The 24,921-nt window shown below is 42.8% G+C and overlaps 1 protein-coding gene across 1 annotated transcript in view; it reads right to left on the minus strand.

Moving 5' to 3' along the window:
• The window catches only part of CHN2 (chimerin 2), a 344,785-nt gene extending 337,309 nt beyond the window's left edge, over positions 1 to 7,476 (minus strand). Inside the window, exon 1 of the mRNA XM_006055669.4 lies at positions 7,361 to 7,476. Within this exon, the coding sequence (XP_006055731.1) occupies positions 7,361 to 7,409 (49 nt within the window). The 5' untranslated portion in view covers positions 7,410 to 7,476. The remainder of the gene's footprint in view (positions 1 to 7,360) is intronic.
• Positions 7,477 to 24,921: the final 17,445 nt, after the last annotated feature.

Raw genomic sequence — 24,921 nt, forward strand, 5'->3', positions numbered from 1 at the left:
GAGGAAAGAGAAATACTTGGCCTCTAATAAGCAGGCATGCCGAGCAGATCTGCGGAAGGGATGCTCTATCACCTCTGGGGATGCTCACCTCAACTCCAGGCAACAGGCTGTCACAACTGCAGTTTGCAGCGAGACATGTGAGGCTCAGAGGAGCTAACTTCACGAAAGGCCACATAGCTAGCTGGTTGGTTTGGTTAAATATCTGGTCAAAGTGCCTATGTAAAGGGTTTAGGAGCTTTGTAAAGGGTTCAAGGGCCTTGATTAATGGTTTAAGAGTCCTGGTAAAGAGCTTAACAGTTCTGACAGGATTTAAAAGCCTTGGTTAAGAGGGTAGGTGCCCCAGCTAAAGGCTTAAATGTCCAGAATCTTCTGATTCCACGTTTAGGGCTCTTCCTACAGCATCTAATGAAGGCACATTTCAGAAGGTGGCATCTCTCTCCAGCTCAAGGGAGCAGATTGTTTCTCCAGACCTAGCAGTTCTGCCAGCCCAGTGGCATCCAGCCTCTTTCCTCAACAAAGCATTCTCCTCCACAGGCCACCAGGACAAGGGGTGACTGGCGGCCTGCACAGTATGTGAGTAATACATATCTCAATTCCAGGAATATAACAATGTCCCCTCTGACCTGTGGTGATGATGACATTTTAAACAAGGTTAGTAATTGAGCACCTTTCTAGAGAATGTCTGTTGGAACTCAGACATTGGGTGATTGAAGATAACACTTTAAACTGCTAAGGTGATTCTGTGAATGGGCTGAAGCTGGGTGACATGGGTGACCGTTGAAGCAAGGCCATGCTGTCAAGGCCACACTGTAAAGACCACACTGTAAAGACTATATATGAAGACCGGTCCCCACAAAGGTGTTCAACTTCTAGTAACTGAAGGAAGAGGCAGGTTATTTGCACAATCATCTGGTGAATGGCTCTTCCCCAGTACACACATTCCATCTTCAGACTCAGACCCTAAGTGCCCTGGCAGAGCAGATTGTGTGTGGGTCCAGCACCTTCCTACCTGGGTTTCCTCTAACCATGGAGACTTTAAACAAACCTCTGCTTTTGTTAGTAACTTTGAGACACACGAGGAGTGAGCTCTGTCACAGCCCTGAAGCTGCACCACAGATGGACACGTCCATCTTGACCCTGTGACCAGAATCCATGTGCAAAACAGCACAGCAGCTCCTTTCCCCACTGAGAAAGTGGAAAGAGAAGCAGCAAGGTGCCCAGAGGATTCGGGAACCATTAACAGGAAAGTAGACCAAAGGCAGGATTTCTGAAACATCTCTAAATAGCAATCTGACCAACATAAAAACAGATGAGAAAAGAAAAAGGGAGAAAGAGAGAACAAAGAAGGGAGGAAGGGAGGGAAGGAGCCATTCATTTTGAAAATTCAATGACATATTTCAGGAGCCATGAAATGTGAATACATTCATAAAAGATAAATCATGGATGAGTGACAGCTGCGTGCCATTAATCTTAGGTCTATCACTAGCTTCCTTTTGCCTTCTCTATATCTAACTATCTTGGCAGGAATCTTGATCTTCTGGCCAAAAACTCTTCCCCAAACCATACCAAGATGATACTGCTCATGTACAGGTTTTCCAACCCCAAAGTCCGGTTATCTTCACCACTGTGTGAACGCAGGCACCCTGCGGGGCAGCAGACGGCCCTCAGCAGGACAGACACTTGGCCAAGCCCCAGGTGGCAGCGCAAAGGACACTGCCCAGTGAAACCCTGCATAGACTGGCCTGGAAAACACTGGGGGTTTGCATCCCCCCAAAGCTGACCCCCAAAGAGAAGGTCATTCAGAACTCTTCATGGGATTAGTGGGAGCAGGGGAGGCATCTGGCATTTTAGCAAAAGTACACAGATCAGTGGGCCCTTGTCAAACACTGCAAAAAAAGCTGTTATGCCTAGGAAGAGCTGCCTTTCCTCTCAGATTCTATATCACTGGGTTCATCTCAGGTTGATTTCCCTGGTAAAGCATCTGCCTACAATGTGGTAGACCCAGGTTCGATCCCTGGGTTGGGAAGATCCTCTAGGGAAGGAAATGCCAACCCACCCCAGTACTCTTGCCTGGAAAATCCCATGGACAGAGAAGTGTGGTAAGCTACAGTCCATGGGGTCACAAAGAGTCGGACACGACTGAGCAGCTTCACTTTCACTTTCATCTCAGGTACCACAGAGGACAGTGAGAATCTAGTAAGTTAAAATGAGGCGTGGAAAGGTCACCAGAAAAACAGCAGAAAAACAAAAGCTTTCATCAGTAAATGATTTCTCTCAGGGCATTAATTCTCAGCTTTGCAATTTTGTCAAATTTGCAATGTTTTTGAAATTGCAATTTTTTGTGCACAATTTAAAATAAAAGTGACCAAATCCTCCTGCCATTCTAGGTAATTGAGATTAAATTACCAGCAATTAACACTAAAACAAAGGTAGAGATATTTGGCTTACACATAATTGAATATTTCTGAAGTTTAAAGGTAGAAGACTTCTCAATGTGAACTTCTCTGTTTCAACAAAGATATCCTGTTTTACAGTATTAGATCCATGGAGTTTCTAATTACACGTATATAGGTCTTGGCAGCATGATTACAGTTCGGTTTTGCCTTCTGAATCTAGGAATGTGAAAGATTTGTATATGCCACTGGTTGTGAGTCGTCAGTAACAAGTAATGAAAATTCCTATTTATCATTTCTAAGATCAACACCAGTTTGACAACAGAAAATGGCATTATTTCCTTGGCCCGAATTACTGTTGTAAAGAATCTGGAAAAATAAATCCCTCAGTCCATTCAGGAATGTTCTTTTCCCAATTAAAGTTTCAAAGACTGTACATAACACTGAGTTTTACTTTTTTCTATTAATATTTGCATTTTAATTTCAAAAGTCCCTGTCAATTTCATTTCTATAATCCAGTTCATTTATATTCTCAAAATCTTAACTTCTTATCCCAAGAATCCTTTTGATATTTAATTTTTTACCTTGTTCAGTTACTGAAAAGCATCTCAAAGTTTCTTTATCTATTACTTTACTTGAGTTGATTTTTCTTCTTCTTTTTTTAAATTTATTTATTTTTTAGTTAAAGGATAATTACTTTATAGAATTTTGTTGGTTTCTTCCAAACATCAACATGAATCAGCCATAGGTATACATACAGGGTCTCTGTAACAACCTAGAGGGGTGGGGTGGAGATGTAGATGAGAGGGAGGTTCAAGAGGGAGGGGACATATGTATACCTAAGGTTGATTTTTTTTTTTTCTTTCATCTGTGAAATTATCCATTTGGTGATCACATAAGTAATATGCAAAAAGTTCTTATTTCAATTATAAAAGCAAATCTGATTCAAGATCATTAAGAAAAGTATTTTTCAAATCAACAATTGTTTATTTCAGAATATAATCAAGTACCACAGGCTAGATTAAAAGCTTAAGGATAGGGATTCCGACCGCCCCCCACCCCCCGCCCCCGATTTAAAATAATAAAGGTAATCAAACCTTCCTGCCAATCTAGGTGATTGTGAAATTTAATTACCAGCAGTTATCATTAAAACAAAGGCAAAGCAATTTCTTTTATACATAATTGAATATTCCAGAAGCAAATTTCTAAAGAGTTCTCAGAAAATGTATTTAAAAATTAATTTTAACCTGATTATTTCATCTGTTGTGTCCCAGCTGGTAATGTAGAATAAATGAGATGCTTAGGTGATGTGGTCCACCAATAGCAAGTAAGAACACATTTACAGGAAAATCAGATAATGTTAAGCTTAATACTGAATAAACTGTTACATTTTTACTCTTCACACAAATCCATCCAAACATAAACCTCCCACAGCTATTCCTCTAAGAGAAGTTTACCCATGGTATTCTATTCGAGTTTACCTCTCCATATGCTGGAGACTACAAAATCAACTGTTCCCTTCTTAGTGCTCAGTTGCTCAAATATATCCTGAGGTGTGGAGAGCTGTACCATCAAACCCACTGCTACCTGAACAGAAAGAAATCCTCCCACAGCAGCAGCCTTGAGTGCTCTGGCAGCTCCATGATTGAGCCTGCTGATGGGCCTATAAGCATAACTGTCCAGAGAAGAGGAACCACCAAAAAAAACAGATGAATAGCCCTAAGAAGGGAGCTGAAAATTAGGCTATGAACTTCCCTATCTCCAGGCCTTTGCCTAAGAGCATCCCTCTCCCTAAAATGCCTTTCCTGCTCTCTGTTTCCTGAAAACATCCCACTCATCCTTCAAGGCCCAAGTCATAAGTCACCCCTACTGACCCCTCACAACTGAGGTCATCCGTCTCCTCCCTGTACTCTCCTCCCCATAACTCATTTTCTTAAAATAGAATATAGATGGTTGTTTGTCCATCTCTGCTGCTGGATGGGGAGGGAAAGGGTCTTGATTCATCTTTCTATTCCAAACACTTGGGATTATGCCTGAAGCCTAAAGAAACTTAATAAATGCTTGTTTAATGGAGCTCAAACCTCAAGACCAAATCTAACATGCAATGCAAGAGGCAGATTTGATATGTGTTGGACTTACTTCTGTACCTAAAGTCTGAGCCAGAGAAAGCTTTTATTTTTTCCTTCCTCCAAGGAACAAACTTTATTCACACTGAGCAAACATTAAATGCCACACCCTATGCTAAATGCTCTATACACATTACCTCATTTAATCTCTGTGACATTCTTATGAAATAGTTCCTATTGTTAGCCTTAGATGAGGAAACTGAGGCTTGGAAAAGTTAAATAACACACCCCAACTTATCCACTGGTGGAGCCAAACTCAAGGACAATATCACAAAGCTTCAGAGCTAGAGGGGTATGTGTGTTAGTCACTTAGTAGGGTCCAAATCTTTGCGACTCCATGCATCATAATCTGCCTGGCTCTTCTGTCCTTGGGATTTTCCAGGCAAGAATACTGGAGTGGGTTTCCATTTCCTTCTCCAGGAGATCTTCCTGAAGAAGGACTGAACCTGGGTCTCCTCCATGGCAGGCAGATTCTCTACCATCTGAGCCACCAGGGAAGCTCTAAAGAATCCTTAAATTATTTTCCTCACTTAACCTCCTTGAAGCTGAGACTAAGGCCAACCTGAGGCCTGGCACATAGTAGGTCCACCTACTATGGAAAAAACGGTGATTAATAGACTGATGAAGTGCCCTCTTTCTCAGACTCTGACCTTTGCCTGAGAACCCAGCTGCCATCACAAACAAGCTCTATTCTTTCCTGCCCAACACTTCTCACAGGTGTGAATTGCTTGTATTTTCTGAATTATTCATGATCCACATGATGGTAAGTGTGCTTAAAAACAGAATTCTGGTTCTCATATTTTTCAAGACAAAGTGCCTGATTAAGTGGTGAATTAGCCAATATAAGCTCATGGGCTAGGTTGATTCATATTAAATGACATATCCCTGCCCACTTTTTGAATCTCAGCTTTCCTGTTATCTCTCTGTTTTCATTAGGATTTAAAACAGTGGTAACTAAAGCAAAAAATATAATAGAACCTTCACATGCATCTCTATCCTATGTTCAAAGCAATTAACGTCATCTAAAGCTTATACTGTGCTGCTTCAAACCCATGTATTCTTCCTAAGGCTGAGTTAGGTTTTTCAATAAGGGTCCTTAAGCTTAAGGAGATATTTCATCAAGATCTGAAAATTCGGATGCCACAGCACCTGTAATTTATACACCAGTAAATCATATGATAATACTGCCTTATTGTCCTTTCTCTTGTCTTCTTTCCCTTCATTACCACTCTCCCACCAGTTCATCTTGTGGGCCATTTTCAAAGAGGGGTAACCATATGCTAACCATAAGCCAACATCACTGTATTTTAAATTCAATGTTAGTCAACCAAAATGAATTGAAAAGCAGCATCAGTGGTTTGAGGATACTAAAAATAAGCTGTAGCATTTGCTGAGTTCTCAGAATTAAAACCACAGGCGGTCAACTTGTTGCTGCTCTTAATAAGATATGACTGTGCTGCCCCATTGGCTGCTACTACCAGAAACTTCGACTACCTCATTCACATAACAACACTGTGCTTTTCATCAGTTGGTAATGATCAAGAAAGGAAGTGCTATTTCACTGGAACTAAAACCTGCCAAAAAAGATAATAGATGACTTTCAAGTAATCACCTTGTTCCATGTCGCAACTGCACCTTAGTCAAATCACCTTGCATTTATGATTTAATTAGTCACACATCTAGAGATAGGGTTCCTTAATGCCTGGCTTGCTGTCCAATGCCTCCAATAGAACGTTTCTTTCTCTGAGTTTAATTTTTGGAGTAATAATTTAAAGCGGACACACAATAGAAATTAATACAATATTGATATATTGAGCATTTCCATTAGGACTTCAAGACCTTCTTGACCCCTGAATACTGTAAACTACAGTAAATGTCTTGTCAGCTATCCCTTTAGGGTTTGTCATTAAAGTTTTCAATGACCAGAGCGGTAGAAGCATTCTACCTAATGCATCATCCTGATTAGAAACCTGTCATACTCAGAATCCAGAGGGTCTGCTTCTATTGATTCCTACTCCTTCAGATTCATTAGCGATTTCTTCTCTTCAATTAGACCCGCTGATCAACCATAGAGAAGCTGAAAGATGCCCTTCCTTCGCTCAGCCACACTTGAAAGAAAAAAAAAAAATGTATGCCTGGAAAGTAAAATTACCAAATGTATTCTAAGAGGCCACAGAGGAAAATCACACACACACACACACACACACACACACACACACACACGCACGCACACTTGAAACTGGGCAAATGGTCAGAGGCTGGGCTTGACCGCCGGTCCCTAACTTCAATCAGAACCAGAATGACAGAATCCCTGTATTATCCCTATCTCAAGTCCATACACCAAGCGTGCGTCTCCACGGAGCTAATTTCTGAAACAAACAAAGAAAATGAAGTATGCGAAGAGCGAGGGTTTGCTCCCCCTTGCCTTGAATCTGGGCATCCAGTGGAATGGGCACCGCACAGCCAGAGGGTCGGGGCGCCCAGCGGCACCCTCACCTTCCCCGACCCGCCAGCCCTGGTTCAGCGGCGCTAGAAAGTGCGAGCCCGCCCTGCTCGCCTCGCTTCTTGCCTACTGCTCCACAAATCCCCAAACACCCCACTTCTGCACACCAAGGGCGCCCCCGCTCTCCCACCTCTGTGCTGTCAGACTCCAGGCGCGAAGGTGCTGTGGGCGCCCAAGGGTGCCGGCCAGCCAAACAAGTGTCACAGCGGCCGCCTGCCCTCACTCCGGGAGAGCGAGCAGAACGGCCACAGGTAGGCTCTCTCCATCCCAGAGTGCGGGGCGCGGGCAGGGGGTGAGAGACCCAGCGGGGCAGCCGCTCGCGATGGGCTGAAACTCACCAGAGGACACCGAGGAGCCGGACAGGCTGGAGTTGCTGGACGCTGCCATCTCCGTGCGCCCCGCGCGACGCTTCTCGCTCAGCCCCGGAGCGGACGCGGCCGCCGCTGCCCTGGCCCGGACGCTCGCAGCCTCCGCGGCCCCCAGCCCATGGCAAAGTCTGGGGGACGCGCAGAAAGCACCAGCCTCCGGACTCTGCCTGCACTTCCTGCTCCGCCAGATGACGCGCTGCTGCCGCCGCTATTTATTTGTGGTTTCCGTCCCTCTCGGCGCCTTCGCACGCTGTTCTCCGGGTGTCGGGGGTAGGTGGGAGCGGAGGGAGGCCGAGGGGCGGCCGGAGCGGACGAATCGTGCCTCCAGCCCAGCCTCGGCTGCGGTCCGCGCTTGCAGCGCGCGGCTGGGACCCGGGCTCCCGGGCGGCCCAGAGTCCCTCCACCAGCTACCCGCACCCTCCCCGTGGGCTCCCGCCTCTCCAGCGGCACTTCAAGCTGCCCGGGCAAAGGCAGAGGGAGACAGACAGACAGAGCGACCTCCCCCTTCTCCCTCCGCCCCAACTCCTCTCGCGCGCACACAAAGGAAGGAGAGGAGACGCGGGAGCTCCGGGGCTGGCTCAGCCGCTGCGAGCTTGACAGCTCCTGCGACGGGGGCTGGAGGAGGCGGCTATGGACTGCTGGGCGGGGGGAACACTGGCCCGGGGAGCCGGACCCAGAGGTGCCAGAGAGGCCTCGGGCGGGGCGCGGGGCGAGCGTGGAGGCGGTGCGCAGCGCTGCTCCAAGGGTTTGAGGGCTCCCCGAGTGAGGCGTGGGGGGAAGGTGGTGGGTCGCGGCGCCCCCGGCCAGACTAAGGAGCAGCGAGACAGCCCGGGTGGGATGCAGAGGATGAAGGCGGGGTCACTAAGGACAGGATGCTAGGCAGAAGGGGGCCTGGGATGCCAGAGAGGCTGTGGAGCGCTCCTTCCACTCCCCTCCAAATTGTCCTTTGTTGCTCTGGAGCCGAGGATCCCTGCCCTGCAAGAGGGTGCGTTTCCTAAAAGACCCTCAAAACACTCCGCAAGCCAGTCGGGCTGCACTTAAGTACCCCAACTACCGGACTGCTCGACGGGACCACTGGGCTTTTGAGATGGGCCTTCAAAGAAAGAGACGTTCCAGATATGTCATCAGGCCCACACAAAGCCAGCAGTCAAACAGAAAGGTTCTCAGCCTGTGTCTTGCAAAGGATCCTCACAAAAGACCTAAGACTTGGCAGCAGGTCCAGCTGTGCGCTAAGCAACTGCTTAGGTGTGTGAGAGAAAGAGACTCCGGCACAGGGTGTGTGCCTTACCCCTGTATTTAAACCTAAATTAATTTCACTGGGAGGAAATATCATGCCGATTTTTTAAAGTCTATTTCACGCTCCCAGCAGGGTAATCAGTTCTTTCATTCCTGAAGCCACAGAAAACTGTGAAATTTGAACAGAAATTGTTAGATCAAAGGAAAAAGCAAACATTAAAGGAATGAAAGTACTCTCATTATGTAGCAAAGTGGAAAGTGTTCACATTGGAGTAGTTCAATTTTTAAAAACACAGTTAAAAGGACATAGTCAATTAAAAATTATCAGGAGTGACACAGGAACAGCAGCCAGTCCTAGGGGGTCCACCCCAACCAAGCACCTAACACACGGTGAATAAATGTTGAATAATCACAACATGCACCCATGTAACATTTTCCAGTTGATTTAAACTTTTTTTTAAATGCCCTCCAGGATACCATCCCAGTGTATGTTCCCAATAGAGCTCAGTTTTTTTTTCTTATGGACTTCCCTCATGGCTCAGACAGTAAAGAATCTGCCCACAATGTGGGAGACCCAGGTTCAATCCCTGGGTAGGGAAGATACCCTGGAGAAGGAAATGACAACCCACTCCAGTATTCTTTCCTGGAGAATCCCATGGACAAAGGATCCTGGTAGGTTACAGTCCATGGGGTCGCAAAGAGTCGGACACGACTGAGCAACTAACACTAACAGAATACCATCCCAGTGACATTCCCATTAAGGCAGCTTGCTGAATAGTTGACAGCTCTTGAGCACTCTCTAGTCACACAGGACTAAGTCTTCCTGACCCTCATGTGTATGGAACTTGAAACATCCCTCTCTGGTATAAGGAGACCCAAGCACCCCCTCTCCCTCCCCTCTTCCATTTTTCTTCTTTTTTGTGTGATGCAACCTTGATGCAGTTTACTGTGGAGCCCTTCAAGGACATATGGTCCATCAAAACCTTGACCACTCTATCAGAATATAACTTCCAGTTATTTTTTCCAGAGTTCTTCTGATCAAAGGCATCATCTTCCTCTCTGACTAGTGATCTGTGTATCCCTCCAGATCTTTAGCTGGTGGACTGTCTAACTTGGCTATGTCACCTAAGTAGGGTTGTCTCTCTCTGGGCGTGGAAGGAGACAACTCCTGGACTCAAACTCTGGTTCCGCCACTTACTAGCTATGTGACCTCAAGCGAATGACTCACATTCACTGAGCTTCAGTTTCTCCACCTGCAACCATACTCCTGATAACGTAGGGTGTTGTGAAGATTAAATGAGATATGTAAAGCCACAGTACCTGGCCAATAGTCTGTGCTCCGTAAGTGATAGTAAATTGTTTACTTGAAAGATGGAATGTATGATTTGAACAACTTGTACTTTCTCCATTGCATCTGGAGATAACTGAGGGAACTAATCAGTAGTGGCTTATTCTCCCAGGGGAAATCCTCATCTTTGGCCCAAGGTTTGCATCTTTCTTGTCCCACACTGAGCAACATGCAACAGGTTTCGTGACTCAGAAGTCTCACAAAGGGATGTCAGATTCTATTTCTGCAGTTTGGAGGATAGTATTTACACTCAAAGACCCTTACAGTCCTTAGTTAGAGAAAGTCAACCATGATTCTGTGAAGTAGGTCATTTTTATTACTTCCAGTTGACTGGTGAAGGGAGAGCAGGACACCCGTTGTGAAGGCATCACCCCAGGGCTCCACCCTGTGCTGCACAAACGTAGTCTAAGATGGAGAAGAGCTTTGTCCACTGGGTCCAGAGGTCAGACGAATACAAGACCAACACACGTGCTTGCTGGGTAGAAATGGGGTGACTGGGGAGGCTTAGTTGATGGTAGGAGATGGATGGAAATTCTGAAGTATGTTATTTTGAAGAACAAAAGGAAAGCTCTAAATATAGAACTAAAGTCTGGAAGATGATCAATAACTTGGATTGTCAAAGTCAGAGCCAACGGAGAAAACTCGGCAGGCATGAACACTATTGTTTTTCTCAGATTCAGAGGCCAATGGCTTGCTGCTACTTGTAAAAATGTTTAATATCAATAAATTAGCAGCAGGTTGCTGAAACAACTTTCCAACCCCCTCCTCAATAGGCCCAGGAACCTGTTTGTGAACCTTCCAAAGCATTTCTCTAAGTGAAACAATAATTCGTCTGTGTATTTTATTCAGTCTATATGGCATTATTTCTAGGTAATGCCTGTTTGTTGGTAAAGGGGGAATATTGGTGCTGCAAAGATCTTAAGTCTGTTTGACAAGCAGTTTTTCAAGACATGTCTACCTTCTTCAAATTGTAAAATACGTATGGGATGAAAGGAGTCTTGTCGATAATGTGGTCTATTACCATTTTGTTTTAACTTCGCTTACATGCTTAGTTTAGCATGTAAAGCCTTCCCACTTTCCCTTTCCAAACACATTTCCTGTTGTCCCCTTCACAAACGCAACCCCACATCACACCCTGTACCACTTGGGGCTGCCAGCACCGGCCTTTTCCCATCCCTCCCTGCTGGACGTCCTACATACCCTGAAGGTTCAAGAAGAATGTTTCTTCTTAGGGAATCGTCCCTGATTCTCATGTCAGAAACCAGCTCTCCTTCTGTTGAATTCCTATAGTCTTTTCTCTCTACCTCTCAAATGGCAGATGCTCTGTCTTGCCTTGGTCACAACTGTGGAATATATTTGATCTCCCTACTTTATTAAAAGGCTTCCTAGGGGGTAGGTTTCTTTTCTGGCCAGACTTTGCATTCTTTACCATATTTTACACACAATAGGTGTTCAGTGGATATCTGTTGAATATGGCGGTAAACCAAGGAACAAGTGGTTCTCCTGGACACCAATTAATTTTCACATCAGCAGCTGTGACCACTGAGTAACACGGTGATGAGTGATGCATCTGGAGCACACACACACACGCGCGCACACACACACACACACACGCACCTGATGAACGTGTAAGGACACACTTTTACTGTGAACAAGAGAAACTAAAACGGTGAAAACAAGAACAAATTTTGATGGATCCAATGTTTGCCATCCCTACCCCCACTCCCATCACAGCTGTTACAACTCATGTAATTTATTGTTTACAGAGTAGCTCTTATGTTACTGTAATTTGTTTATTTTTGCTTTACTGTTCGTTCCTTTGAAGTTGAAAAGCAGACATGAAAACACCACAGGGTGAATGTGGCTGCCTTGGCTGGGGCTGGGCTCCCATATTTCAGGCACTCAGGGGTGTTTGTGAAGGTCATTCCTTTTCTCTGTGATAAGCCCAGAATGAAATATTCCTGACTTTCAAGATTAATCCAGTGGCCAGCATTCACTGGAGAACAGTGGAGCTATTTGTCAACTAGCTTTAAATATTTTATGGCAAATACTCTACATGGGAAATGGGTCCTTTTGCCATCAATTTCTCAACATAGAGATACTCTTTGTTGTAGTGAGAAATATTTTCCTTTGTAGTTTAAACTGTATTTCTAATACAAAGATGAGAGCGTAGTCCTGTTAAAGAGAAAACACTGGCTCCTCGGGGGTAATGTCAAGTGTAACTAGAGACAGACGCTGAGAAACACTGCATTTCCTCCAAAGAAGTGCGCCGGCAGCCCAAGGTTGGGTGACAGAGCAGCAAGCTCAGACGCCGCAGGTAGCAGCCCAGCCTCTGAACAAAAGGAGTCCACACCTGGGGTGCAGACAAAGGAGGCCGCCTCGGCTACCCAATTCCCAATTCACACTGCCTGCTGCGGGAGACCCCTAGTGGCCACACGCCGCAAGCACAGGTGTTCCTAAATCTCCTCAGATGCGGAGGGACTCAGGAGCATCACTCTAAGCTTCCCTGTTGGCTGCATAATTTGGGAGTACCAAGCACACTTATGACACGGCTGTCAGCTACAACCTCTTTGACTTGAGAGAGAGACAAAGGGAGGAAAAGAGAAAGAAAGAGAGAGAGGTACTGAGAGAGAAATTGAGAAATGACTTTTCTTACTATCTAAAGAAAAAAAAAATCAAGAGTTCAGAAACTCAGTGATAGAGTTACAAAATTTGTTGAATATGCTTTCCTCTGCAGATCACCTCTCTGGTTTTGTTCCCTGACGTTTAAGATAACAAAAATCTTTTCTACCCTCAATGTCCGAAGAGAAATCTGCTGCTGCTGCTGCTAAGTCACTTCAGTCGTGTCCGACTCTGTGCGACCCCACAGACAGAACCCCACCAGGCTCCCCCGTCCCTGGGATTCTCCAGGCAAGAACACTGGAGTGGGTTGCCATTTCCTTCTCCAATGCATGAAAGTGAAAAGTGAAAAGGAAGTCGCTCAGTCGTGTCCGGCTTTTAGCGACCCCATGGACTACAGCCTACCAGGCTCCTTCAGCCATGGGATTTTCCAGGCAAGAGTACTGAAGTGGGGTGCCATTGCCTTTTTCGGAAGAGAAATCTATTGTAAACTAAACTGGAAAGAATTGTAAGCCTGCTCTGGGTAAACGTGTGTACGGAGTTTGTTTTTCATGTCTTCTGGAGTAAGTTTGGCTTGATGCTCTTTCACTGTCAAAATTTGCTTTCACAAAAGTATCCTATGGATTTGTTCTCTGCTAACTGTTCATTCATTTGTGCGTTCATTATTTTACTCAATGATGTTTACTAAGCACTCACTATGTGTCTGGGAGTATGATAGGCCCTAGGAAGAAAGATAAGAGGAAAACTACATTCTTGCCCTGGGGTGTGCTACAGTATGATGCCTCCACTCCTCCCTGGAGCATTAACATTTTAGCGGGGGCAAGGTTTTTTTTGTTGTGCTTTGTTTTTAAATACTGTACTCTAAATGTTCTGTGCCCTCACCTTCCAGAAAATTTCTGAATCAATATTTTCATTTCATTCCCTGTGGCAGCTACAGATGGAACAATCTTTTTTTTTTTTTTTTAAAGGAGGGAGGGTAAGTCAGCATTGGAAGAAAGCTAATAGATACAATATCTGGCAATTTTCTGATATAAAAAAACATATTTAGCCTTTTGTAAATATTCCAGGTTTTTTGTAAAATGAGGTATGCAATGATTCTGGAAAAGTTTAATGTGTATCTGTGGAGTCAGACTAACCTGAATTTCAGTCCTAATTGTCATTTATTAACTGTGAGACCTTCAGCAAGTTACTTCTTAATCTCCTAATTTTTAAAAATGGGGTGAACAATTTTGTGAAGCCCAAACAAAACAACAGAAATAACGCAGCGTCTACCACACAGAAGTCCAGTTAGGAGTTCTGGGTGTCTGCTCCTTAGAGCAAAATACAGTGTACTGACTCTCCAGAGCAGTCTGGAAGAATAGTGTCTGAGGCAAAAGTCATTTTCAGCTCTGCCTATGTTCAATCACCTGTGTGAGATTATAGTAAGACAGGTGAAAGAGGCCTGGACTTTGGAGATTAACCCAGGTTCAAATCCTGGTTCTGTTGTGTATCATGTGGTAACGCTGGACAAGGGGTTTAATTCTTCTTATTCTCATTTTTATGTAAAAGGCACTGATGTTAGTGTATGCAGCATTATTTTAGTGCCCAATAATATTAATTTACCTGTAGTTGTTTCTGGAGACAGTGATTTTGCTGGAAGGAGAGTGTTTCAGAATCTTCAGAGAGTGGCATGTATAATATTAAACTGTTTACTCAAGTTTTTTTTTCTGTCTCTCTCTGTCTCATGCACACACACACACACATATACACACATACCCTATACAAGATAGCAATGCCTCACATTGAGAAATTTTCCCACAGCCTCTCTGGATAAGAATCCTGGTAGAATTTGAAAGTAGGGTTCAGTGTAAGAATGTAGGCAGATTACTTAACTTTCCTAACAAAACCTGGCCCCTATAAGAAAAAGGAGAGAAAACTAACATTACTACTGCTCGTGCTGCTCCTTTTATTACCACTCAGAGCACTCCCTGCCACTGGTGATGCAGAAAATCACCTTCCACTGAATAATCCTTTATGCGCGCCAAGACCGTGCTGTACACGTTGCTCTATATTCACAACAATCCTGAAGCGAAAATCCCGAGCTCCCTTTTCCATCCGGGGAAACTGAGGCCAAAAAGCTATCACATCTTAATCAAGACGAATGGCGACCCTAGTAGTAGGTAGTATCATCTCCTCTTTATCTGGTTAAGAAAACCTAAAGTTAGAGAGGGTACATCATTTATCATGCGTATAGGCATCAATTTGAACCCAGCTTTGGCTGATTCTTTTCACAATACATGAAAATTCTTTTCAAACACATAGTTTTTGTTTGAAGAGTCTTTCTGCCTTTTTTTTTTTTTTTTTTTTTTTGGTAAACATTTTCCAGTTCAAGCCTTTGCATAGGTAAGAAAGGAAGTCTTTAAAATACATTTTCTTTGCTTTATGCACTCGTGTATCCCTATTTGAACCTTGATAGTCCCATTGTCCTGGCCTTTGCAAAGGCCAGGTTCTGGACAGCTCACAGGGTGACCTTGTGATCTGACTCCAAGGGCCTGGGCAGGGACAGGCATAGTGGCAGGGATACAAAAGCATTCACCCACGTGGGGGGATTTCAGGGGACTATAAGTGCTCCTGATCAGAAACTCCATCGCATCCCAGCTTTCAGATGCTACAAGTCTCATGATTAGAAGTTTTACTAATTTTTTTTTCAATAAGAAAATGTTAATTCAAATATAGTTAATCTACAATTGTGTGTTAGCTTCAAGTAAGGACTTTCACAATCTGACTTAATCAAACAGTGCTGTGAATACCTATTAAAATTCAATCACCTTTGTGGGACCTAAGACATTAAAGCAGAACCGTTTTCACTTGAGTGAGTTTCCCCTACCACCGCCACCTCCCCCCCCACCCGGCCCAAGCTGATTTTAATACCCAGGGATTTTATACCAATTTTAATTGATTTTAATACCAATACATAGGATGGGGCTGTGCAACACTGAAGATGTCTACAGCTTACCTGGGAGTTTCATTAAAATGCAGATTCAGGTTCAGCAGGTATGGGGTGGGCTCTGATTCTGTATGTCTAACAAGCTCCCAGGTGATGCAGATGGTACATCAGCACACCTTGAGTAACAGGACCCTAAGGTGATGGCTTGCAACTCCAGCTGAGTGTCAGAGTCACCTAGAAAGCTTCAGAAATCCCCAACTTGCACCCCAGGAAATAAAATCGTAAATCTCTGTGGGTGGGAACCAAACATCAGTACTCTTTTTTATAACTCTTTAGTGATTCCAATGTACTGCTAAGCCACTTATGGGAAAGATGAGATTTTTAGAAACGATATCATATTGTCAAAGGAGTCAGCTGGGAGTGGCAAGGGCAAATATTGCTTTAATGATTCTTTGAGGACTGTCTCTGGTCCCAAAGGAAGAAGAGAGAATCAAGTTTTTGTCAAGACCTTTTATAAGACCATGTGACCCCAGCAATTGTGATAAAAGAAAACAGAATATGATCTAACATTAGGATAAATTTTCCTCAATCAACATGGGGGCAATTCTTCAAATTTTAGTTCATGATGTGATTTTTAAAATATACTTCTCAATGAATAAACATCGACAATATGCTCTTACCTTAGAGCCACTCCCACAAGGGCCACCAGCTGTCAGGGAGGCAGATGTTTGCCAGCAAATCCACTCTATCATTTCTCAATCAGAAAGAAGATTAGAGATGGGATTTTCAGCTCAGATGGGGTTGAAGGGTGATGTTTATGCCAGAGAAATACTTCACGCCACAGTGAGAAAAATTGCTTTGGGTAAAAATATAACCCCTCAACTTCTTATGTGCTATGAATATATGAAAACGAAATCCTCCACTTGGACAGAAAGAGGTAGTATCATAGGTGAATGAACCTGACTTCCACTTCTTATGTGGCAACAGCAGAGAGGCAGAAAGTATTTTAGCTAACTCTTATACCCAAAGAATTTATCCTCACTGAGGTACACTCCCATTTCTCAGGGTTGAAACTGAAAAGGTGACAAGGTAAACCAAAATGTTTACAACAGTTAATTGAGGTATGATGGTTAATTTCGTATGTCAACTTGACTCATGCAATGCCCAGACATTTGGTCAAAAATTATTCTGGGTGTTTCTGTGAGGCTGTTTTTAGATGAAATTAACATTCAAAACAGTAGACTGAGTAAAGCAGATTGTCCTCCCTAGTGTGGATGGGCCTCATCTAATCAGTTGAAGGCCTGAATAGAACAAAAGGTTGATTCTTCTCTAAGTAACAGAGAATTTGTCCCCAGAGCCTCAGCTCTTTCTGGGTCTTAAGCCTGAGAGTCTTTGGACTAGAAATAAACCATCAGCTCTCCTGGGTCTCCAGTGTGCTCACTGAAGATCTGGAACTACAAAGCCCCATATATAAAGGAATTGGCTTGGCATAAATATATATTTATATTTACATATGTTTTCTATGAATTCTGTTTATCTGGAGAACTTTGACTAATGATTCACAAAGGCAATTTTTCCACCTTTTGTATTTCTCCAGATTTTCAAATGTTTCTATAATGAGATTGTATAATCATTGATTTTTAAATTGCGGGCTATTAAATGGACAACAGGAAGGATTATAGCCTCTTACATCACAAGGGTCTATGCTGCTGCTACTGCTGCTAAGTCACTTCAGTGGTGTCCGACTCTGTGTGACCCCATAGACAGCAGACCACCAGGCTCCCCTGTCCCTGGGATTCTCCAGACAAGAACACTGGAGTGGGTTGCCATTTCCTTCTCCAGTGCATAAAAGTGAAAAGTGAAAGTGAAGTCGCTCAGTCGTATCTGACTCTGAGCGACCCCATGGACTGCAGCCTACCAGGCTCCTCCGTCCATGGGATTTTCCAGGCAAGAGTACTGGAGAGGGGGGCCATTGCCTTCGCCAACAAGGGTCTATACTTCAGAGCAATGCTGCCTCTCAGACTTTAGAGTCTATGAACATTACCTGCGGAGCTGTTAAAACTGGGTCCCACCTCAGAAATTCTGATTCAGGAGGTCTGGGCAGGGAGGAGGGTCTGAGTGTCTGCATCTCTCACAAGCTCCTGGGAGATGCTATTCTATGGAGCCTGGTCTGAGTGACAAGGACTACGATCACTGTAATAATGATCACAGCACCTTTCTGGGAAACTGTCCTTTAATCTCCACTTCCTGTGTTTATAACACTGTTTCAGCCCTTAAAAAAATTCCACCATGATTTGCAGTTTTCTTTCTACCTGGCATGTTCATGTGATGGAAAGATTCTGGAGGGCAGCAATGATGTTTTGCCATTTTTCATCTCTCTTCCCCAATCCAAGAACCTTTCTTATAACAGAATTTGAAAAATGTTTGTAAAATCCAACTGACTTTGGAAATTTGAAAAATGTTTGTAAAATCCAACTGACTTGATTTGAAAATCTTTGTTCTGGTTTCCCAAGCCATTTAAAGGAGGCAGGCTGTTCTGATTTTCCACACAAAAGGGCAGGAGCAAAACGAACATTATTGGATGCTGTCTGATATTCTCTTCTGCCCCGTCCAAAGAACTTAATCTTCTATAAGCCTAGCTCTAATTCTTTTTGGGACAGTTATACCAAGAACCTTAATGTTTCATAACCTCTTTTGGCATTAAAGGCTTTTCTATTGAATGCTAATGATGTTGGGGGATACAGAATTTACTCAGTCTGTATTTCTAGACATGTGAGTGTATGGAGTTGTATAAACAAAATGAGCAAAGGTTGAACTGACTTTTTCCATTTTGATCCAAACGTGTAATACTGAGTAAAAATATCCTAGGATTATACATGAGTAGATATGCAGATGACACCACCCTTATGGTGGAAAGCGAAGAAGAAATAAAGAGCCTCTTGATGAAAGTGAAAGAGGAGAGTGAAAAAGTTGGCTTAAAATTCAACATTTAGAAAACTAAGATCATGGCATCCGGTCCCATCACTTCATGACAAACAGATGGGGAAACAAGATGGGGAAACAATGGAAACAGTGTCAGACTTTATTTTTTGGGGTTCCAAAATCACTGCAGATGGTGACCACAGCCATGAAATTAAAAGACACTTGCTCCTTGGAAGAAAAGCTATGACCAAACAGCATATTAAAAAGCAGAGACATTACTTTGTCAACAAAGGTTCATCTAGTCAAAGCTATGGTTTTTCTAGTAGTCATGTATGGATGTGAGAGTTGGACTATAAAGAAAGCTGAGTGATGAAGAATTGATACTTTTAACTGTGGTGTTGGAGAAGACTCTTGAGAGTCCCTTGAACTGCAAGGAGATCCAACCAGTCAATCTAAAGGAAATCAGTCCTAAATATTCATTGGAAGGACTGATGCTGAAGCTGAAACTCCAATATTTTGGCCTCCCGATGCGAAGAACTGACTCCTTGGAAAAGACCTTGATGCTAGAAAAGATTGAAGGAAGGAGGAAGGGGGATGACAGAGGATGAGATGGTTGGATGGCATCATGACTAGATGAACATGAGTTTGAGCAAGCTCCAGGAGTTGGCGATGGACAGGGAAGCCTTGGTGAGCTGCAGTCCATGGGTTCGTAAAAAGTCGGACATGACTGAATGACTAAACTGACTGATACGTGAGTAATCTTGACTGAACTTGTCAAGTAGCTGAATATGATGATCTGGCAAGACTCAGGGAGAAATCTGAAAAAAACTGCAACTTTATACATCTTCATTTTGATCTGAGTCTTCATTTCCCCATTTGGCTATACTCTGTGTGTCATACCATAATGACTAGCTTTTGTCTCTTAATGCAGTTTGTGATCTCGTTTTATTATTGCTAGACAGAATACTATAGGCTCATACAATTCTTTTAAGGCATTCAGAATAGAAATCTTCCACCACCTCTAACCTTCCTCTGCCGTCCTATTTTTCAAGCTCTATCATTACCTTCTCTTCTGCAGAGCATCCTGTCATAGCCCCATAATAGAAGTTCAGCTTGTTTGCATATGCATTTGCATGTCTTCATTAAGAGGAAGACGGCAAAGTGATTAATGAGCATTATTTCTCATTTTGTAAAAGAAGTATGTCTATGTTTTTTACATTCTGCATTCAAAGCACCAAAAGAAATAGTTATAAGTTAGCTAAACATCAAGTCATTTACAGCATTTGTTATTTAAAATGTTTTTCTTATAAAGCAATCATGCTAACTGTAGATGTGTTAGAAGTAAAAAAAAGAGATCAAAGAAAAGACAAATTGTCCATATTCCCAACAGCATGAATAAGTATGTTAATACTTTTGTTGTATTTTTCTTCCTGTGGGGATTAGCAGTTTAGCAGTCTGCTCTCTGCAGTTTATGTAGGAATATGAATATACATGTATAAAATGCTTTTTAGGACATTTATCAAAAATGGCTATCTCTTTGTATGTTGAAATTATTATGACTATTTTAATTTTCTATATCGTGTCATTCAAAATGATTGTATTTTATTTTGATATCAGAAACAATAATAAAGCTCCTTTTGTTTTGGAATAAAGGTGTACGAATATTCTTCATGTCATTACATAGTCAATGTGATTTTTAATGGCTATCTAAAATTCCATTAAATGAGTTTACAATAACCTAATTCATCATTCCTCTATAGATTAAAATTAAGATTATTTCTCAGGTTTTGCTTTTTGTGAATTATAGTGGCATAAAAATCCTTGCACATAAATCTGTTGGTAACTTTCTTATTTATTTTCTTAAGTCTGGTTGCTGTAAGTTGAGCATGTTAATGGTGGGGCTCCAGAGGCATGACTCTAGAGGGCACCAGACACAGAGTGTTCTATATAAATAGTGCAAATTTAGACCACAATGTGAGATGAGTCTGTTGGAATAGAGCAATGGCTGAGCATCATCGAAGGTGATAGGAATGTTTAAAGCTATTAATAAAAACTGCCAAATTTCCTTCTGGAAAGATTGTCTCAATTTATATTCATTCCAGGACTCATCACATACATATCAAAACTAAAAATGAGAACATATTTTACCATTTCAAATTTGCTAGGAAAAAATGATGTATCATTGCTGTTTAAATTTTTATCTCTTGATTACTAGTGAGATTAAAATTTTTGCTTGTTTACTAGTCACTTGTATTTCTTCTTTTGCAAGTTGCTTATTCATGCCAATATCACAATAACTACTGAGTTCCAGTAATCACACTAAGAGTTGAGCATGTATGATCTTGCATGAGTGCTACGTTGATCCAGGGATGTCCCTCTCTTTGCGACCCGGTGGCCTGTAGCCCACCAGACTTCTCTGTCCGTGGGATTCTCCAGGCAAAAATACTGGAGTGGGTTGTTATGCCCCCCCTCCAGGGGATCTTCCCAACTCAGGGATTGAATCTGGGTCTCTTACATCTCCTGCATTGGCTGAGGGCTTTACCACCATCACCACTTGGGAAGCCCCATTTACTCTTCTCAATTACATTGAAGCAATCACTTTTAGTAATTCTGTATCCCACATTAGAATGCTAAGAGGTGCATGAAAGTTAAGGATCTTGCCCAGGGTTCCTCAGCAAGTGATAGGACTTGAATTTGAACCTAGTTCTAACTCCAGAGTCTGGACTCTAACATTGGATTATATGGGAAATAGATGGGGAAACAGTGGAAACAGTGTCAGACTTTATTTTTTGGGCTCCAAAATCACTGCAGATGGTGATTCCAGCCATGAAATTAAAAGACGCTTACTCCTTGGAAGGAAAGTTATGACCAACCTAGATAGCATATTCAAAAGCAGAGACATTACTTTGCCAACAAAGGTCCATCTAGTCAAGGCTATGGTTTTTCCAGTGGTCATGTATGGATGTGAGTTGGACTGTGAAGAAAGCTGAGCACCGAAGAATGAATGCTTTTGAACTGTGGTGTTGGAGAAGACTCTTGAGATCCCTTGGACTGCAAGGAGATCCAACCAGCCCATTCTAAAGGAGATCAGCCCTGGGTGTTCTTTGGAAGGAATGATGCTAAAGCTGAAACTCCAGTACTTTGGCCACCTCATGCGAAGAGTTGACTCATTGGAAAAGACTCTGATGCTGGGAAGGATTGGGGGCAGGAGGAGAAGGGGACGAATGAGGATGGATGGCTGGATGGCATCACTGACTCGATGGACGTGAGTTTGAGCGAACTCCAGGAGTTGGTGATGGACAGGGAGGCCTGGCGTGCTGAGGTTCATGGGGTTGCAAAGAGTCAGACACGACTGAGCGACTGAACTGAACTGATAGCGCTCCTTTGTTGCTATGTCAGTGTTCTTATTGGTTTGTAACAACTCATATAGAAATTGTAATAAAATTTGGTCACATTTGTGCAAATACATTTTTCTTGGCTCACTATTTGCCTTAACTTGATATACTATAGATTTCAGTCTTTCTTTGTGTTAACCTACCAGACTTCTTTCTATAACAATGGTATTAACCCTCTGTCACGTTTTAAATACTTAAAATTTGTTTCGGGTACTAAAATGCTTGATGGGAAATGATATTTTCCTTTCTAAGTAAAAAAGAAGCTACTGCAGGAAGAACCAATTTTCGAATACTAAGAATGTAACACATGTCACCACAATATGTGAATATTTGCAAATCAAATAATATACATCATTGGTGAAGGGTCATCTTATTCTCAGTGGTGTTTCTACCATCTCTAGGGGGAAATAATAAATCAAAAGTATAAGACAAATAACAGATCAATCAAATGCTTAACAATGTAAATTATTCTAATATTTTAAAAATATGATGGTGATAGGTTTGTATACCTAAGCTAATTTGCTGGAAATAATAAATATATCCTCATGTGCACTAATTCACTGAAGGTCTAGTATAAGAAAAAAATAAACATAATTAACACTAAATAGTCCCAATAAATGTCCTGTTCTCAACTGTACTTTGCATTCTTAGGATACAGAACAGATAATAAATATTTTGTATTTTGTCATTTGAGAAGTGAATACATAGTAATTATTTCTGGTCCCTCTACTTAGAATAGGAGAATTTTTATTGACATATATGACATATATCATAATAATTTTATTTGACAAAAGACACATATAAACTATTGACATATTAATGCCTTATTCTTGTTGCTGAAGGAGATGGGATCAGGGTGAGAATTCTCCCTTCCCACTGCAGGAAGCCTTTATGTTGAGCCTGGGTTCCTGGGTCCCCCAGTGCCCAAAGGTGGTCAAATAACTCTTAGATGGTATTAATAAAATTTAAGCCTGAGATTTCTGAGCAGAACCTTCAGGAATCCTTTCTCCAGTCAGGCTGATTGAGAAGCTGGAGCTGGGGGGCGGAGAGAGGGGAAGGCACAGATGGGATCTTTCTAGGGAGTGAAGACAGCAAACTTCCTCATGACTTGGAGTGGGGCTGGTGATTCTCAAGGATGGCAGCCCACACCCCCCGTCACACAATGTTCTGTGAGGGGACAGAACCAGCATGACTTAACACAAAGAAGCCTCATGCCCAGACTCGGCAAAAATAAAATGAAAGCACTGCTTTCAAAGGGACCACGAGGGCTGAAGTGCGTCAGCACAGATTAGAGAATGGTCTCAACTTTTTGATACCCCTGGGGCCTCTGTAACCCTAAGAGTCAAGAGACTACTTAACAACGACCAAGAGGGTAGAGGTTCTTGTTAGCTCTGGCAGATGCGGGTCCCGACCAGATTATCTGATTCTTAAACATGAAACGAGGTAACCATTTTTTGCCTCAAGTTGTGGAATTGATTAATGTCAAAGAGTCATTCAACAAATAATAACTGAGCTCCTGCTATGTGCCAAGGCATAGTTATGGACCATGAGAGGGGCATCAGTGCACAGCTACAGCGACCTCCTACCCAAAAACTTTCTCAAAAGCACCCAGCGGAGACCATGGAGAGGAGCTTGGGAGTAGGCACAAATCCCCACGTGTCTGGGATCCCCATTTATTCTAAACTGATATAGTAGTACCTATTCTGCCTTTAGGAATTTTTTTTCAATGTTTAAATTTCTTCCCCATGCTATGGCAGGCACCTCTTCCTCCCACGCACTGTTAGAGGTTAAAAAAAAAAAAAAAAATCCACGTGTCCTGCCTCTCCTTAGTTAGTTAGTTAGTTCAGTTGCTCAGTCGTGTCCGACTCTTTGCGACCCCATGAATTCCAGCACGCCAGGCCTCCCTGTCCATCACCAACTCCCAGAGTTCACTCAGACTCACGTCCATCAAGTCGGTGATGCCATCCAGCCATCTCATCCTCCGTCGTCCCCCTTCTCCTCCTGCCCCCAATCCCTCCCAGCATCAGAGTCTTTTCCAATGAGTCAACGCTTCGCATGAGATAGCCAAAGTACTGGAGTTTCAGCTTTAGCATCATTCCTTCCAAAGAAATCCCAGGGCTGATCTCCTTCAGAATGGACTCGTTGGATCTCCTTGCAGTCCAAGGGACTCTCAAGAGTCTTCTCCAACACCACAGTTCAAAAGCATCCATTCTTCGGTGCTCAGCTTTCTTCACAGTCCAACTCTCACATCCATATATGACTACTGGAAAAACCATAGCCTTGACTAGATGGACCTTTGTTGGCAAAGTAATGTCTCTGCTTTTCAATATGCTATCCAGGTTGGTCATAACCTTCCTTCCAAGGAGTAAGCGTCTTTTAATTTCATGGCTACAGTCACCATCTACAGTGATTTTGGAGCCCCCAAAAGTAAAGTCTGACACTGTTTCCACTGTTTCCCCATCTATTTCCTATGAAGTGATGGGACCAGATGCCATGATCTTCGTTTTCTGAATGTTGAGCTTTAAGCCAACTTTTTCACTCTCTTTCACTTTCATCAAGAGGCTTTTTAGCTCCTCTTCATTTTCTGCCATAAGGGTGGTGTCATCTGCATATCTGAGGTTATTGATATTTCTCCCGGCAATCTTGATTCCAGCTTGTGCTTCTTCCAGCCCAGCGTTTCTCATGACGTACTCTGAATAGAAGTTAAATAAGCAGAATGACAATATACAGCCTTGACGTACTCCTTTTCCTATTTGGAACCAGTCTGTTGTTCCATGTCCAGTTCTAAGTGTTGCTTCCTGACCTGCATAGAGGTTTCTCAAGAGGTAGGTCAGGTGGTCTGGTATTCCCATCTCTTTCAGAATTTTCCACAGTTTATTGTGATCCACACAGTCAAAGGCTTTGACATAGTCAATAAAACAGAAATAGATGTTTTTCTGGAATTCTCTTGCTTTTTTGATGATCCAGTGAATGTTAGCAATTTGATTGCTGGTTCCTCTTCCTTTTCTAAAACCAGCTTGAACATCTGGAAGTTCACGGTTTACGTATTGCTGAAGCCTGGCTTGGAGAAGCCTAGCGTGTGAGA

The sequence above is a fragment of the Bubalus bubalis genome, chromosome 8 (genome assembly GCF_019923935.1).
Source record: "Bubalus bubalis isolate 160015118507 breed Murrah chromosome 8, NDDB_SH_1, whole genome shotgun sequence".
NCBI classification, from domain to species: domain Eukaryota; kingdom Metazoa; phylum Chordata; class Mammalia; order Artiodactyla; family Bovidae; genus Bubalus; species Bubalus bubalis.